Here is a 17,644-nt window from a genome sequence, read left to right as displayed (position 1 = left end):
GACTTGTTATCTCTATTACTTTCTATCCGTAGTAGTATCCAAATTTTGAAACGTATAAAGTCAAAAGTCATATTAACTAGAAAGGTATTTTACCATTAAACTTTTAATAATTCATTCATTAATTTAAAAAAAAATATGAGAAAATATTTTCTAAACTCAGATTATTTATTTCAGTAAGTTTTTCAATAGTTTTACGTTTTACATTTTAATATTGAATGACGGTTTTAGTAAAAAATCGAAACCCAACCAATGAACACTCCTAATTATTTATTTCTCATATTTCTCTTCTTAGAACTTCCTTTTGACACATGTTGAGAATGTTGGAAATGTCTTCACTCCAAAAAAAAGTTGAAGAATAGTCCTTAATTGCTATATAAATTATAAGTGTTTTTCTGAAAATAGAAAAAAAAAATTGACAAATTACTTACGCCTTATTTCGAATTCGAATTAATATTTCTTTTATCAAAATATCTAAATTAATATCAATATTATGGCTTATTTCGAATAGGTAAAATAATATCTATAAACCTAAAACGTCGACGTTTCAATCTCTTCCAATTTCTAAGCTTCCTTATCCAAATCCATGGCGTGTTTGTGTAGCTCTATGTTGCTTTCAAACTAGAAGAGAGTGAACAGAGTGCAGTGAGCTCCGGCAATGGCTTCGGTTCGTCTTCCTTGTTCTTCCTCTTCCTCAATCTTGCGCTCTAAACACCACCACCAGATTTTTCTCGCACCTCTCTCATGTTCGCAAAATCCATCTTATCCCATCAATGGGGACTTCAATCTCTCTATCTCCCGCTCTTCTCCATCTCTTCTTTCAACTTCCATCAGCCACAGTCCTTTGATTTCAATTAGAGCTAAGAGAACCAGCACGTTTGTTTTCCAGTTCGCCTCAACATCCCAAGACGAAGCAGTTTCCTCGCCTTCTGATACTGAAGAATTTTCTCAAACTAGATTGCTTGCTCAGAATGTGCCTTGGGATTCTACTCCTGAGGATATTCGTTCTCTGTTTGAGAAATATGGTACGGTCCTGGATGTGGAGGTATGCAACATTAGTTTGTTTTAGTGTTAGAACATTTTCTCTTTCAAATTTCTGTTTGACGGTTTTTTGGTTTATTGTAAATTGATGATCGGTGTCTTTCTGTCAGCTTTCAATGTATAACAAGATTAGAAACAGAGGCTTGGCGTTTGTCACTATGGGGTCACCGGAGGAGGCCCTTGCTGCGCTTAACAATCTCGAATCGTATGTAAGCAGGATGATGTTTTTCTTAATTAGAATGATTTTCAATTTTTTTTTACTGTGTCCAATTTCGTCACTGAGAATTAAAACAATGTTTACCCTCCATTATGAAAGAACTCTCTCGATAGAAATTAATCGCGTTTGACTCTAGTTTGATTTGCTTCCACGTGATCCATAAATAGAGTCGAACATAGTAAAATAAGCAATTGAACGATTTTGATGAAATTGTTCGTTTGGAAATTTCCTGAGAAGATATCATAGACTCTTCCTTCAATCGGAACAATCGGGTCGTTATGCTTATTACAAAACTTGTTGAAGAGATGAAATGTAACCAAGATATATCTTTTTTATTAGAGCTTGAATGGATTATCGGAAGAAGGACTAGGCAAAAAAAAAAAAAAAAAAGTGGATAAATTCTCGGAAAATAAAACTAAGCTTGCATCCTGCTTGTGTGTGTTGCAGCTGCATTTCAATTTTGGTTAAAGCAAAGTATATGGTCTTTCCATTCATTTCAGAACTTAGATGATCCCTTCCCGTATTAAACATGAATCTTCTGATTCATTTGCCTCTCACTCCCATTTATTGCAATTGTTCCTGTCTCTAAGTAATTCCCATTTGTTATTTTGAACTCTTGTTGACTTTATTTAATGAAATGGTTAACATAAATGCAGGAATTTGAGGGTCGGACTCTGAGGCTCAATTATGCTAAGCTCAAAAAAGAGAAACCCTCCCCTCCTGTGAAACCAAAACCCGTTACGTTTAATTTGTTTGTGGCAAATTTACCATTTGATGCAAGAGCAAAGGACCTCAAAGAGTTCTTCGATTCAGGGAGTGGTAATGTAGTTTCTGCACAAATTATTTTTAATGAGAATCCGAGAAGGTCTTCTGGATATGGTTTTGTTGCCTTCAAAACCAAGAAGGATGCTGAAGCAGCTATTTCCGAGTTCCAAGGGAAGGTAATTTCAATATTGTTACAACCCCCTTTATTAAATGAATAGCCATAGAACCATTCAAATGTAAATATCACCATTTTTATGGGGCTTCATCTGATGAAGTGCAGACTTTTATGGGAAGATCACTACGTGTTGCACGTAGTAAGCAGTTTGTGAAACTTCCTTCAGAAGAGAAACCCCAATCTGAAGATGCATCTACGGATGGTGTGGAGCTAGCCAATGCCGCTGCTGAAGTTTAAAATACTTAAGCTTCTCACTGGAAGAACTAAGGAGTTTGCTATCAACCTTTCTTTCTTTCTTTTTCTTCTTCTTTCTTTTTGTTTGGAGGTAATGATATCTAGTTATTCCATTAAGGAGCGCGCCACTTTTCTTTTTCTTTTACCTATAAATGTCCAACATCTAATGTTTAAAGGATTCAAAGTTGGATACCCAACAGAGTGGGCACATCACTGAAAAATACCCATATGGATTAACGAGTGTATATCAGATCATTTTTGTATCCTTTTCTCTATTAATTTGACTCTAGCTCCCCTAAGTGATTTAAGATATTTATTTATCTTTTTTCCCTCTTTTGCTATGCTCAATCTTAATGGTGCTCGATCGGTGCATGTTAGTGTCATTGGGTTCAGTATCTAACTGATGAATAAATACGAATGTACTAGGTTTCATAGTTCCACCAGGATAGGATCATTCTAAAAGCTATAAAGCCAAAGAAGCAAATTTTCATGGACTGGCCAAATATGTTGGGGGTTTGGGCTACCTTCTCTCTAATCATACTTTTCATTTCTTTTTCTGAAGGCATAGATCGCACACGTATGAAGTTATATAAATTGCTTATTGTGCTGTGTCCTAAACTCAGATTTTCATGCATACGTTAGTTTTTACATTGAACTTACATATTTATATATGCTCTTGATCACTGAAATCATTCATTTGACTGGAACCCAACGATTCAATTTAGCTATTGTGATACCCTTTGCTTCATTTTGAAGATTTAATCTCCTATTCAAAAAGAAAAATGATGAATGGTTAACAAACAGTTACCCCATAATGAGGTAAGACGCATCTTCACCTTGTCAGGATCATAGATACTGGCATACGGTTATTAAGGTATTTGTTTGAATAACGTGCTTTGGAAGGTTTACTTAGTAAGGCTTCATGTGTCATTTGGGCTTCAGTTCAAAGCTTTTTTTAATAATTATTCACTTAGTTGGATTCCCTTCCATGCATGTATTCTTTCCTTTTCTTTTTTTACTGAATGAAAGCTGTTTTTTTTGGAAGCGGAGACTTCTCAAAGAAAGCTGTTGATTCTATTAAAAAAAAATAGTGTTTTGAAGGCTGGTGGGAAATATGTTGTATTGTTTTTTGTTTAATTTTCTATGAACCTCAATCTTTTGTTGCAATTCATCAGCTTATTCTTTTTTCTTGAAATGGAGCAACTCCCTTGCTAGCTTTATCATCAACTAAATTAGCTAATGAATCCTGAAGCCTAATGCATTTTTTTCCCCCTTTTTTTCTAAATCATGGAGATCATAAAAAGCTAGCTAATTCACATGTTTGATTCTGCCTAATTTTGATTGTGACACCATGAATCTTAGCTAAAATATTAAATGAGTAAACTAGTTAAATCTCGCAGTGTATATATGATCAAAGGTTGACGGGGTTATCTCCCAAATGTCGACGTAGCTTTTCTCCAAGTTGTGGCAAATTTAGAATTCTGGACCATTAGTTTACCCCTGTTCTGCTAGTCTTTTAGCATAATCTAATGACTATACTCTATGAAAGAGCTAGGAAGGGAGGAGAATGAGTAATGAAGACATGTTTGCCACCTGTCTGAAAACTTGAGATGGACAAACTCTCTCTCTTCCTCCTTTTTTCTGCTTGGAGGGAGCAATGGAAGAACTGGCATGTGCACTTGAATTGGCATCTTATAATCATGGCCTGTTTTCTTTTTTGTCTTTGAATACTTTTTCCTCAAGAAGGTTTAGGTTCAAGGCAAGGGGACTTACTCTATTGCATATGCCTCAATATTGTGTTTGATTCAAGAACTTTGAAGGACAATTGGTGCAATTTGCTCTTTACGTATTTGCTTTATGTAAATAGGTAGGTGGGAGATAGCAATTCCAATATGCATTTTTATTCATGTGTACTATATTGCATGGTCCCAGTATTGTACTTGCATTCATAGTCATGTGTACTATATTTCATGATTGAGAACATTAAAGGACAATCTAGTTTTTTTCTTTAAAATTGGTGTGCGTGGTGGTGTAGGGGGGCACAATTCCTTTGTGTATTCTCATTCATGTGTACTACATTGCATAATCACAGGGTTGTGCTGAATTGAGAACATTCAAGAACAGTCTGCACTTTAATTGTTTAGATAGTTGGTTCCAGTGATTAAAAGTGATCAACTGCTTTTGAGCTAATGCATTTGAAGGGACATTTGTTGATTCATTTTTCATGAATGCTGGCTTGGTTATCCCTCAATGTCAAGATGCATGGAGAAAAGTGAAGATGCCAGATATTTTCCTCAAATGCAGTATTGATGGTTTGTTCTTGTTCATCCGATGATTACTGATAAGTTTGACCTTCTTCTTTTGAGCGTCATAATTTTTTTTTATATTAATATGTTGTCTTCCTATTCTCTACTCTCATTTTTTAACCTTTCAAGGTGGCATGAGGTAAGGCTGCATTTTGTGTGAGTGCATCTTGAAACCTTTATATTATTCATTCTTGCTTAGAATTGTTGTTTTCCTTTTCATGTTTAAGTTGTCTATTGTGTGCTAATGATGTTGTATTTGATTGTGTGAGATTAGCTCTGTTTTGGGACTGAGCTAATACATTGGTTGGCAAACCACTGCCAGAATCTTCCTACTCCACTGTTTGGGCTCTTCAAATTGTAGTTATCTTATGGTAGGGTTCATCATCTTGAGTTAACAAAAGTTGATTGTTCTCTGAATAGATGTTTTTTCATTTAGTTCAATACCCAGTTTAGAACATTCTTGTCATGATTTCTCCGTGAATAAAAGAGAGAAGAAAGATTTGCTGTGGCCAACGAGAGCTTAGTTCAACTAGCATTTAAGTGTACTCATAATCGTGAAGTCTATGTTTCAAATTTTCGCATACCCAAATTGTGGTACCAAAGGTAGATTGCATGCTAATTAAGTATCATTCTTGTCAAAATTTTGGTGGGTTTGATTAGATGTTGAGTTGGTTTTTGTAGTCTATGAGTTATGATAGTTTGTGTTTGAGATGCAAACTATTTTAGTCTAGATTACAAATAAGGAGAGAATAATTACAAAATAGTAAACAATTGTGAGAATTCTTAAATAATTTTACTATAGGTAAGTGTAAATTATAATAATTGAGAACCCCAACTATTATAATGAGATATTCGAACATTTATTTAACTCTAGATAAGTTAGGGGCTCAAGCACCTAAATAAACACCATTGAAATGTAGTGAGTAACATTTTTAGGATAATAATTAAGTGTTTAGTAACATTTAAAAAAAAATCGTGAATATTCAAAGTCTATTGATCATAAGACTCTAACCTAATGAACTTCTATTAGTAACATGGTCTCTCATTTGTAAGATTCATTTTTGTTTGTATTGTGCTATATTTGACAATACTTTGTGCTTGATTCTTATATTTACAACTGTCCCTTTTGTTTTCCTTTCGATTTTAGCCCATTTCGATTGGGAGCCTAAGAGCAATTAAGAAAATTGATACCATTGGCTTATCTTACCATCCACGTAGTGCAAATCTAGCATTGGGTAGTTTTGTTAGGGTTTCCAATTCACTAGGATTGTGAATAAGAGTGAGGTGGTTGGGTTGATGCCAAGAGGGTCCCCATAAAGCCCCAACTCACGTGGAGCAATGTTAATGGCAATGCACAAATTAGGGATGGTTGAGCCAAACCACCACCAATTTGTTCATTTTAGACAATAATAATGCTAGCAGTTCGTCTTCCTTTAGTACTTTTTACTTTTTTGACTCTTAATTCGTTTGGTGGAGTGTTATATCATAACCAACTACATTTCTATTCATTTCTATTCATGTGCTAAAACTACATTTCTATTCATTTCTATTCATGTACTAAAGTTTAAAGTTTACCAATGTGTCTAATTTGTAAAAGTTTGAATGTCAGAGTTTAGTTAGTTTTGAACTAGTTTTGAATTTTCGATCAAGTTTTCATTTGTATCTCCATATAAAAAAAATTCTAAATTGCAAATTTGATTTTTAAAATCTGAAAAAGCTATTTAGTCTCACCAGAGACTAAGAAATCAAGAGTTCAATCCATGGTGACCACTTGATTTGTACGTTAAACCATAAAAACTATTTATGAAGTTTTATCAAACAATTAGAAAAAAAAAAAATTAAGCGGCAAGGTTTCCAAGTTGGTTGGGATGGTGACAAATATCTCAAACAAGATTTGACAAATAAAATTTAAAATAGAAAGAAATTTGGTTGTTAATTTACTCATTTTAATTTCCTCCAATTTGCGACAGCTAATTCTTCATTGACATATAGTTTAATAGATTTAGTAGACATGAAGCATTCATCATACATCATGCCACCTCCAAAGGATAATTATATCAACTTTAAATTATGGTGTTAAAAACTCATTGCATCTTTTCAATATCACTTTCTTAAGTTATTATAATCCCAATGACTTTCTACCACAACAACCACAACAATGATCCCAAAGAAATGGCAGCAAAACTATCATTGTCTAGACAAGCTAAATCAAGCCAGCTTCACATGCATTTCTTCATTTGCACACAACCTAACATTGACTCATGTTTTTTACTGTAGTAATCTTGTTAGTGCCATGGCTCATAAGAATCTGGACTTATCTAAGTTGTTGCTTTTGTGGTGTTTGCACTAGCGAATGGTTTGGATCATCGACTAGTTCGACTTGTCTTAGTATATCGTAATTAGAGGGACGCCTATTCCTCCTTCGATCTTTGGTTGTGCAAGATTGGTTTTCCTCTTCCTTTGTTAGTGAGGCGGTTAGCTTCCGAATGAATTTCCCTTAAAAAAAAAAGGAAGGATAAACTCATGTCAAGAAATTTGGTCCAAAATACATGTTTGGCTAAGTAGATAACTTACTTTTTTTTTAATCATCCAACGGCTTAACAGAAGAAATGGTTTCTTGAAGACATGGTAAGCTAAATCTAGAATCTTGATGTAAGTATAATTAAATGGCTTTTAGAACGTAAAGAAAGGATGAGTTTGATAATCTTTGAACCTATTAGAAGCTTAGGAAACTAGAAAAAATTGAAACTTTCTTCATTGAAATGAACTAAATTCCCAAAATTACCATTAATCCTAGTGAAAAGTACTTGCCAAACGTATTAGGTAAAAAGTATGGATTAAGTTATCCCCCACACTACCAAAATTATTTGCATTAACACCAAACTTCACTGACTCTTCTAACAACTCCACCTTCTTCCCCCATTATATATATGCAAAACCTTCAATCCTCTTGTTTCCATCCTGAAATCTATCTCTAGAAACATCTACTCAAAAACACATCACTAGTTAATTTAATTACCTTCAAATGGCGAGCTTCCATGGCGGACTTCTTTGCCTCCTGGTACTTGGGATCTGCATGGTGCAGCCGAACTTGGCCACTGTTTATACCGTTGGAGACACTGCCGGTTGGGCTCTTGGTGTTGATTATGTCACATGGGCTTCAGGGAAGACCTTTGGCGTCGGCGACAAACTTGGTTTGCTATTGTTTCTTTGACTTTTTCTCCCATGGGAATAATGTAGAACAGCTTTCGTGCATCCTCATTTGTTCATATTCATCTTTCTTTTTCTCTCATGGGATTTACGTCGAACACCTATCGAGCATTCGTATTTGCTCATATTCATCTTTTACTCCATATAGGAATAACGTCGAACATCTTTCATGCATTCATGTTCGCTTATATTCGTTCTTTCATTTCTCCTAGAACACCTTTAATTTGGAGCATCTGTATTAGCTTATATTTTCTTCTGTTTCGTGGCAGCGTTCAACTATGCAGGAGGCCACACAGTAGATGAAGTTGATCCGAATGACTACAAAGCATGCGCAGCCGGAAATTCCATAACTTCCGACAGTTCAGGCTCCACCACCATCACCTTAAAAACCCCAGGAACTCACTACTTCATTTGCAGTTCCATGGGGCATTGCGATGGCGGCATGAAACTCTCCGTCACAGTCGCTGCCGGTGGACCGTCTACTACTCCATCTCCAGGGGGCGGCAGTTCTACCACTCCAACGTCGCCTGCAACTGACACCCCTTCGGCTACCGGGACGACGACTCCCACAACAAAACTTCCATCCGGTTCGTCAAATTCAGGGTCATCGTCTCCTTTCCCCAACTTCTACATGGCCGTTCTGGCCATTTTGGTAGGTTCGTCGGCGTTGGCTGTGGGTTATTATTGAGAAATTGAGTTTACATATATATATATATACATATATTATGTGGCGCTGAGATTTGAGATGTTCTATGTTTTTAGTTGGGCGTTGGGCGTTGGGCATTGGTTTGAATATGGCCGGGATAGAGGCATTGCTTTTTTCTTCTCATTTTCGTTTTGGTATAAGGTGGTCTATTTTTCACATTATTGTTAGAATTTTTAATTTAATTTTTCCTTTTTAAAAACATTTTAATAATTTCCTTTTAGCTTTGCTTACTATTTACTCTCAAAACTTAGCCCCAATAAACAATCCTATTCCTCCACTAGAGGAAGATTGGGGGAGGAAGCAAAGAAGACAGAGATGAAAATTACATGACCTCTTCATTCTCGCTCTCCTTTTCTCCTTCTCGATATACTAGGAGATCACGAGTATAGTTATAGTTCTAAGTAGGGTCAAACTTTCTCAACTTTATGCTATTTAACAGTGTAATACTAGATTTATATCCAATTTACTTCTAAGATGGTTCATGTTGTAATATATATACTATAACATAATAGTGTAATACTAGATTCTAGTTTTTAGAAATTATGAGATTAAATATTTTAATTATATCTCTGCACACAAAAAAAAGTTATGTTTTCATTACAAAATATTTTATATTTTTCTAATAAAAAGTTATTGAAAACAAACCATAATTTCCATACATGCAAAAATAGAAAATCTCATACTTGTTCCCTCTGCACCCTTGAGAGTGTTTCTCTTTTAAGTGTCCAAAAATCTTAGCCAAAGTTAATAAAAGGAAAAAAGAAAGAGTAACACGTTATTTTAGCATTGATAGAGTTGGATCAATTAATGGTGTGGCATAATATCACAATTTTGTAAGTAAAATTCATTGTTGGGAATAAGACCAGAATTGAGAAACAATTTATTACATAATTGAAACTTTTACACTATTAGGTATCAAATTGTAAAGAAAATCTAAAACCTATGGTTCAAGTTTTAGGAAACATTTATACTAAAAAGTAAATATAATTTGATTGAGGTCAAGTTCAAAGATGTGATAAATTATAATTTAAAGACGTCAACATGGAAAAATATTAACTATAAGTAGGATAGTATAGTCCTATCCATTAACACTAAAGTATTATTTATATAACAAAGCAGAATTTAATGAAGTTTTTTCTTTTCTTTTTTTATATTGAAATACCATAAACTTTTTCGTACTTTTTAGCTATGTTTTGGGGAATACAAAAGTAATCTTCTTTCTGATTAAAAAATGAATCCCATTGTAAAATGTGATAATTTGGGGTCTCTACGTTAATATCATACAAATCTTGACATGAATCCTCAAATTTCTTCTATGGATTGAACTAAAGGAATATTGAAGGACTAAAAATGGAGAAATAAAATTGAAACGTTAAAAAAGCAAAAAAGAAAATGAGGAAATGTAATCGGATGAATGAAGAAATGAAATGGGCCCAAGAAAGGCCCAAAAACAGTGGGGGCCCAAAGAGGAAGCTGTCTATGATTTTTTGAAAAAGACGAAGTACTGTTGAAGTGCACATGGGGAAAGCGTAGGGGCACACAAAGCGACAACCCTACAAATCCCTTTGCTTGTCGTTTTGTTCTTCTTTTTTTCATGAGAAAGGAAACCCCAATTCATTTTTATTTAGGGGGAAAGGAAAAAGCTACACTCTCCAGCTGTATACGACTCCATTATTGTTACCTTCCATTAAAGCTTTTTTTTTTTTTTTTTTCATTTATCAAGGTTAGTTCAGTTTTGTACCTTTGCCAGTTTCGCCGCCGCTATCGTCTCTCCGATTCGCGGGAACTCGGCCGGAAGAGGAAAATGTGAACATAGAGATAGATCCGGCAGATTAAGAGATAATATAAGATCTAATTAGTAATGATAGTAACAATGAGAATGAAGTACAAATCGACTAAAGAACAGTAATTAAAGAAAGAAATTCAAATAAATAACAATAATCATCAAGCGGCCACCGTCTAATCCTCTCGGTTCCCTAAGTACACCAAAAATAAGAGTAAAATAAAAAATATACTAAGAAAACTACAGCAACGACTAATGCCGACAATGAAACCCTAAGATCTGCGTCTCCAGAGGAAAGTGAAGATAGACTGATTGCATTTAAAGAAGTAGAGCGGAGGAAATTACAGCAGCTATGATAGATCCAGAGACGGCGATTCTGTTCACGAAAGCGCCACTTCCAGGAGTGGATGTTGGCGACGGAGCCAGTGCAGGAGGGTTTGAGATGGAAGAAGATGGAACTGGAGTGATCATTGGTGAGTCGGAAGGAGCAGTAGGTGGAGCTGGTGGAGAAGAAGCCGGAGCCATAGCTGGTGGTGAAGTTGCGGTGAAAGGAGCGGGAGCAACGCCGGACGGAGCAAGGGGTGAAGATGATGGAGGAGTCGCCACTGTTGGTGGAGGTGCAGATTTAGGAGAGGAGGCTGGGGACGATTTGGTTGGAGAAGAGGCCGGTGCGGCGCCCGGAGCTTGGCCAAGAGAGGCGGCTATTAAAGCTAAGAGAACGACGAAGACGAAGGCAGAGGAGGAAGCCATGGTGGTGAAGAAGAATGGGAAGAGAAGAGAAAAGAGAGAAGTTTGAGGTGAAGAGGTTGAAGATGAGAGAAGAGAAGGGTTCTGCAATGGCTTATACCTATATATAATGTGTGTGTGTGTGTATATATATAAATGAACACACGCGTGGGCGCGTGTGAATTATGGAGGGAAGAAGAGAGAATGAGTTAGTCGTCGCATTGGTCAAAGTTAGTTTGACGGTGTTAAGAGCTGTCAAAAGGTTTCACCCTCAGCTCATAAACTTTAACTTCTTAACTTAACGGCAACCGATTATTTGCCGAATTTGTTTTTGTTTTTCTTTGAAAAATAATAGAGATTGCTTAACTATAAGTATGAAGTTAATATGACCAAGTTGATAAAGTTTGTAAATTGAGTTATTTGATGATGGTGAAAAATAGATAAGAAAAAATAGAACTGAATTACTTAGTAAAGGTAAAAAGCAAAACAATCAAGTTATTTGATAAATGAGTGTATATTATTCAAATATGTATTTGGTTTCATACTGATATAATATTGCTTACTTATTGCAAAAACTTTCATACAACAACTATATCCTTAAACAATCGACTATTCAGCTTTCTCTCAAATAGTCATCTATTCGTTTACCTCTTATCTGTGGTCAAATTCTCTTGTCTAGATTGTATCGACATGAATAAGTTAAGAGTGTGACTCTAATACTACTTGTTGGGATAGCGAAACTCTACATATCTAATAATCTATAGTATGATATATTGTTTATTTCGAGTATAAACTTTCGTGTGTTTCTCTTTTAGTTTCACCAATAAGCTCGTGACATTGGAGATAACTATTACGCATGTCTTACATATTCATGATCATCCATATTTTTATTATTCAGCTAATACAAGACTTTGATTTCATTTTCTATATGATTAATTTTTTGCTTAGTTGCCACTAATTTCGACAAAAAAAAAAGAGTGTGAAATTCCTTTAAACCTATGTGAGTAAATGTCAATTGTCACAACTCTTCTCAATTTAGACACAACTTGGTTTCATCCAAGCATTAAACTGGGAAAAAACATAGTCATTGACCTATTAACCTATGCTTATATTGATGGGTAAATTATGAATTTTATTGTTCTTTAACCTTGAGATTTAGGTATATGTTTCATCGTTATACTTTAAAAAACTAATTGAATTAACGACTTTTGCAAAAATAGCAAACATTGTTAATTTAATATTGGTATGATGATCCAACCATATGACTTTTGAGTAGTTTCATATATATATATATACATATGTTTGTATATATAATATAACGTTAAACTAAGGAAGTTAAAAATAATATTCTATGTGACATAAAGCATAAAGGTTGAAGTCTATAAATCTGATACATTTTGAAAATATAAACCAAATATGCATAGCCTCAACCATTTTCAAACTTATTTAAAAAATTTTGAAATATAATGAGAGAATGTACTATGACTTTAATCAAAAGTTTAGATAGATATGATATATATTAATACTAAACACCAAAGTCTTTTTAGGATATTTTATTTATAGATTAAAATAAATATAGATAATTCTCTAAATTTAAATATAAATTTTAATATGAGAAAAACAGTTTAAATGTATATACAATAAAATATTTCTTTATTATTTGATTTTAGTAGGTAACCATTTGATTCTTAAACTTTATTATATAGCAATTTAGTCTTTGTATTTTAAATTTGTAATGATTTAGTTATTATTATAGAATTGAATGTGACAATTCACTGAATTTGTTTGCATAAACAAATCAATAGACTATTTAGAATAACTTCATAAAACACCATGTCTAGATGTCGGCAACAAATTTTGATAAATTTTATTTATATTATAGGTTAGATTGTTACAAATTTAAAATAAAATGATATAAAATTGAATCTAATAAATGATTACTTTAAGAGGAAAAGTATAGTTATTTAAAAGTTGATTCTATGTTTTTCTTTTCTTTAATTGAAGGTTATGTTTCAAAGTGTCAGAAGAGAGAATTGGTGAAAAGGGAACAAAAATGAAGAAGTGGTTAAAGAAAGATTTTGAATTGAAAGAGTAAGATATCATAAAATAAAAATATAATAAAACAAAGTTGATATATATATATATATAAACAATGTGTTATTTTGGGGGAGATTTATTAATATTAATGTTAAGATAAGGTTAGATCCAAAGATGTAAATTAGGACAAAATTGATTGAGTTTGTTTTATTAGAGTGTCAAAGAATGAATGAATGAATGAATGTCTTTTGGTGTACTGAGAAGAAAGAAAATTAAAAGAAAATTTGTCTGTTGCAACTACACGTTTTGGTATTCGTATTTCTTTTCTGTAATTTTTTCTATTTTTAAATCAAACTTCCCTTTTCAATATTCTTTTTTAATATTTACTTCTTTTTTGTTACATTATTTGTGAATAAATAAACAAATTATATTATAATATTAGATTAGATTTTTGCCCAATTATCGAATGGGAGTTTACATTTATATTTTAAATGAAATTACACTATGCATGTTATATATATATATATATATATTTTACAAAATTGGATATGATTGGAATTACTTTAGAAAAAAATATTTTCTAGAAAACACATTTTTATTTAAATAATTTTTTAAAAAACTTCTCCAAAGAAAAACACATGTATGTTCTTTTTTCAATAGTGTTTTTAGGTGAAAACTTGTTTGATTTGTACCTAATAGAGCAAAAGATTATATATATATATATATATAATTTGTCAGTGGAGATTTGGATATAAGTTAGACAACAATCATCGAGGATGATGGTTTTAGGTGGTCAGAAACAATCGTTGTAAAATGATATTCACATGTTGGCAACAGTGGTCATTGGAAGTTAAACGATGATAATCACACACAAAAAAAAAAGTTTGTTAGCAGTTGGCTGATAACAGTCACAGAAAAACGAACGGTTACCATAAAACAATTGGTAAAAATAAACCAACAACGATCAGAGAAAAATGACCAACAAGATTGATAGGCAACGACCACAAAAAAAAACGGTGAAAGAAAGTTGGACAACGACAGTTGACAGAACTGATTATAGAAGGTTGGTGGGTGAGGATAGTTAAAAGTGTTGGTCTGATTGTTTCATATAAATTAAGAAAATTAAACATTAAAACTACACATTTTATTTTTCTAAAACTTGATTTTAGGTGTTTATCCTAAATCACATTATTTTATAAATTATTTTTTAATTTAATCACTTGAAAATGCAATCCAAACACATGCGACTAAAACAAAAGAAATAAGTAGTTAATTTCAATATTTAATATCCAAAAAAATTACTTTTTTATAAAAAAAAAATCCAAAACCCCAAAATTTAAATTTGAAAGTTTGAAAATTTGAAAATACAGAAAAGTGAAAATAATTTTACAAGTGGAAGGATCAAACTGGCATTTAAAAAAGAAATGTAGAAAGAGATGAATGGTTAAACCTAAGGGGTAATATCATAAATTGAAAACAGTTAAAATAAGTTGAAGTTACCAAGAAGGAGAATTGTTCCCAAATATGATGTTGAGGTTAGAAGGAACAGTGGGATTCTTGGCCAAATAATTTCATCATTTACCCACAAAATTGTCCCACCATTAATGCACAAAAAATATTCTTGAGAAAGTCCCACTTCCTCCTTGTGCTTGGAGCACTATAACAAAAGAATAATAATAATAAGAAGAAGAACATGAATCCAAACAGATTCATTGATTACAATTACATTTTGTTTCACATACAAAATCTAATCTTATGAAAATTATCAAATTAGAATCAACATGAATTCCAAGGTTTACGTTAATTAATTCCTTGAATTTCCTCAATATGTAGATCTTGATTGTTTTCATAAAACAATCTTTTTTCTTCTTCTTGGCTTTGATGTAAGATAAAATTAGTTACAATGAATCTTTCATTATATTAAAGCTCATAGTTTGAGCAAAATTGTATTTAATTTAAGAACAAAATGAAGCCAATATTATAGTCAAACTTTGTTTGATTGTTTAATATTTGTTTAAGGAAGGTGGTGGGATTAGAAGCCATAGTGGTGTTAACACTAAAAGTGATGAAGTAGATCCAACCAGTACACAAGGCCAAGTAGAGTTCGGGAAGAAAAAGCAAAGAATGAGAATTTGAATAACACAATACTACTAAAATAATCTTCAACTATTATAATATTCAAGGATCAATTTAGATCTTAGAGTTGGATTTTTTCTCTCTTGTAGTGAACCAATATGTGAAGAAGAAATCTTACTTGACTCATAATTCAAAGTTAAATATATGTTTCGATTCTTAATATTTATTATTTGGATATAAAGAGTTTCCATAGTAAGGCTATGTATTGGTTTTATTTTTAATAATCCATAACCATCTCGTAGAGAATGGAGTGTAGAAAGATTTGAATTATAGACCAATTTTTAACTATGGTTAAATGTTATAGTTTGTTTTTTGTTTTGTTTGAAAGTTGTACGAAAAATGAAGATTTAAACCCAAAGCCTCTTAGTCTTTAGATACATACATGTATCGATTGAGTTAAACCTTTAACGACAAATTAGAGTTTGTTTATGATAGACTAGATAACATAATACTTGTTGGATTGACAAAAACTTAGAGAAGAAAGGATTCATGTAATTGATAAAGACAATGACCTTCTTATGATATGACATTCTAAAAAAAAAATAGTTTTATTTTTTATATCATCCAAAGGATTCCACGTCTTTAACTCACTTCTAAATCTATAATCACTTTCGTCCACTTCTAACAATTATTTCTCCAAATCTTTGCCAATTCACTCAAAATATCATCCAACACATGTTTACCAATAACCAATTTATAAATTCACCGACCTTAAAGTGGTCAATTGAAAATTGTGTAAAAGGAAAGAACTCAATTGAGTCACTTTAAACAATAAATGAAAAAAAATCCAAATGTTACAAATCCACAAAGCATCACACTCAATTGGGCGAGTAAGAAAACACTCACAAATAATTAAAAAAGTTTATTACTTAAAGGTTAAAAAAACCTGATAACTGAACTACTCGAATTATCCAGACCAAATCATAAAGATTGGATTAGATTAAATTTTATGTTGGATTGAGTTAGAAAATTGGAGGAGGAAAAAGTTGAACCGGGTAACCAGATCATGCAAGTAAGGGGTCAAGTTGACCAAATCTAATCTAATTATGTATATAATATATAAACCTAAACATCATTTTCAATGGATATTGTAAACTTAAAATTTGAATATACAACACATATATGAAACATTGCAAACGACAATTTGTTCATCTCACAAATTGAAAAACAATACAAAATTTTATCAAAATTATAAAGAGATGAAAAAATAAAAACTAACCTATCAATCTAACCCGACCCAACCATAATTTTTCATGTTAACTCTCTCAGGATCACTTTTTCGCTATAATAATTACCACCTTAACTTTCTCTACATCAAATGCAATTAAAACACAAATATCTTTGTTTCTCCGGAAGTAACAAAGAAAATCACAAGCGGATACATTATGTCCAAAATATTTGAAGGGACAAAGGTCCAAAAACATTCTTGATTGTGGTTGTTAGAAAATAAAAAGAAAAGGGAGGAAGAGGGTATCAATTGATAGTGGTAATTGGGTTGTCACCGAGTGGGCCGGTTAAGACGACAGTTGTCACAGCGAAAAGCAGGAATCCAATAATTACAACATTGTCACTCCATGTGACATTCCACGTATAATGGTTAAGGAAAGCACCAGTCACCGGTCACCACCACCACCACTACTACTAAAAAGAACCCTTTTTCCCTATGAAATAGCAAGAGGGCAGCTGTCCACTGCTTTTTCTCAACCCTACTATATTATTTTCAACATTTTCTCTTGACACGTGTTTCTTACAACCATCTTTCTCTCCTTTTTCCTCTTTTCTTTCTTATCTTACTCGTTAAGTTTATTTCTCACCAAAAATTAAATTAAATTCTATAATTTTATCATTTTAAATATATATTTTTTTAACTATTCTATAATTTGTAATTAATGTATATCTTTTTTAGTATTCTAGACTGAGAACTTCGACTTCCTTTGTCTCCTTTTATTAGAGAAGCTCAATCACGAATTATATGAGATAATTGATAGAGACAATTCTTCTTTGTCACATTTCTAATGATCTTACTCTAAAACTGTATGGCTGAAAAATTGACATCCAAAGCTTCGTTTCATCACCTAAATATTTGATCTTTTCACGAGTTTGAAGCAAAACTCTCTTAAAACTTGTGAGAACAATTCTAATTCTATCTCTAACTAATTGAAGATCATGGTTGAATTCCCAATACTTTTTTAGTTGTCTATACGGAGAAAATTTCCAATACTATGTTATGTCAATACACTTTTAAAAATAGGGTATGACCTCTTAAGTTCCACTAATAATCATGAATTCAAATTTATGGTATGAAGATACT

The 17,644-nt window shown here is 32.6% G+C and overlaps 2 protein-coding genes across 3 annotated transcripts; both read left to right on the top strand.

Annotated features, from left to right (window-relative positions):
• The first annotated feature begins 560 nt into the window (after positions 1 to 560).
• LOC101208444 (28 kDa ribonucleoprotein, chloroplastic) lies at positions 561 to 2,762 on the top strand. Its single transcript, XM_004136220.3, has 4 exons — positions 561 to 1,042; positions 1,149 to 1,247; positions 1,912 to 2,196; positions 2,301 to 2,762. Exons 1-4 carry the CDS (start codon positions 656 to 658, stop codon positions 2,430 to 2,432), a joined length of 903 nt encoding a protein of 300 aa, XP_004136268.1. The 5' UTR covers positions 561 to 655; the 3' UTR covers positions 2,433 to 2,762.
• A 1,558-nt stretch (positions 2,763 to 4,320) lies between these two features.
• LOC101208685 (blue copper protein) lies at positions 4,321 to 9,141 on the top strand. Of its 2 annotated transcripts, none has more exons than XM_011654265.2 (2): positions 4,321 to 4,741; positions 8,215 to 9,141. In XM_011654265.2, exons 1-2 carry the CDS (start codon positions 4,654 to 4,656, stop codon positions 8,631 to 8,633), a joined length of 507 nt encoding a protein of 168 aa, XP_011652567.1. In that variant the 5' UTR covers positions 4,321 to 4,653; the 3' UTR covers positions 8,634 to 9,141. The 2 variants fall into 2 exon arrangements, with proteins under 2 accessions (XP_011652567.1, XP_004136269.1); XM_004136221.3 differs by lacking the exon at positions 4,321 to 4,741 and adding an exon at positions 7,451 to 7,929.
• Positions 9,142 to 17,644: the final 8,503 nt, after the last annotated feature.

The sequence above is a fragment of the Cucumis sativus genome, chromosome 3 (assembly GCF_000004075.3).
Source record: "Cucumis sativus cultivar 9930 chromosome 3, Cucumber_9930_V3, whole genome shotgun sequence".
In the NCBI taxonomy this organism is placed as follows: Eukaryota; Viridiplantae; Streptophyta; class Magnoliopsida; order Cucurbitales; family Cucurbitaceae; genus Cucumis; species Cucumis sativus.
Note: the sequence above shows the minus strand (reverse complement) of the source record. Positions and strands in the feature narration are given on the sequence as shown.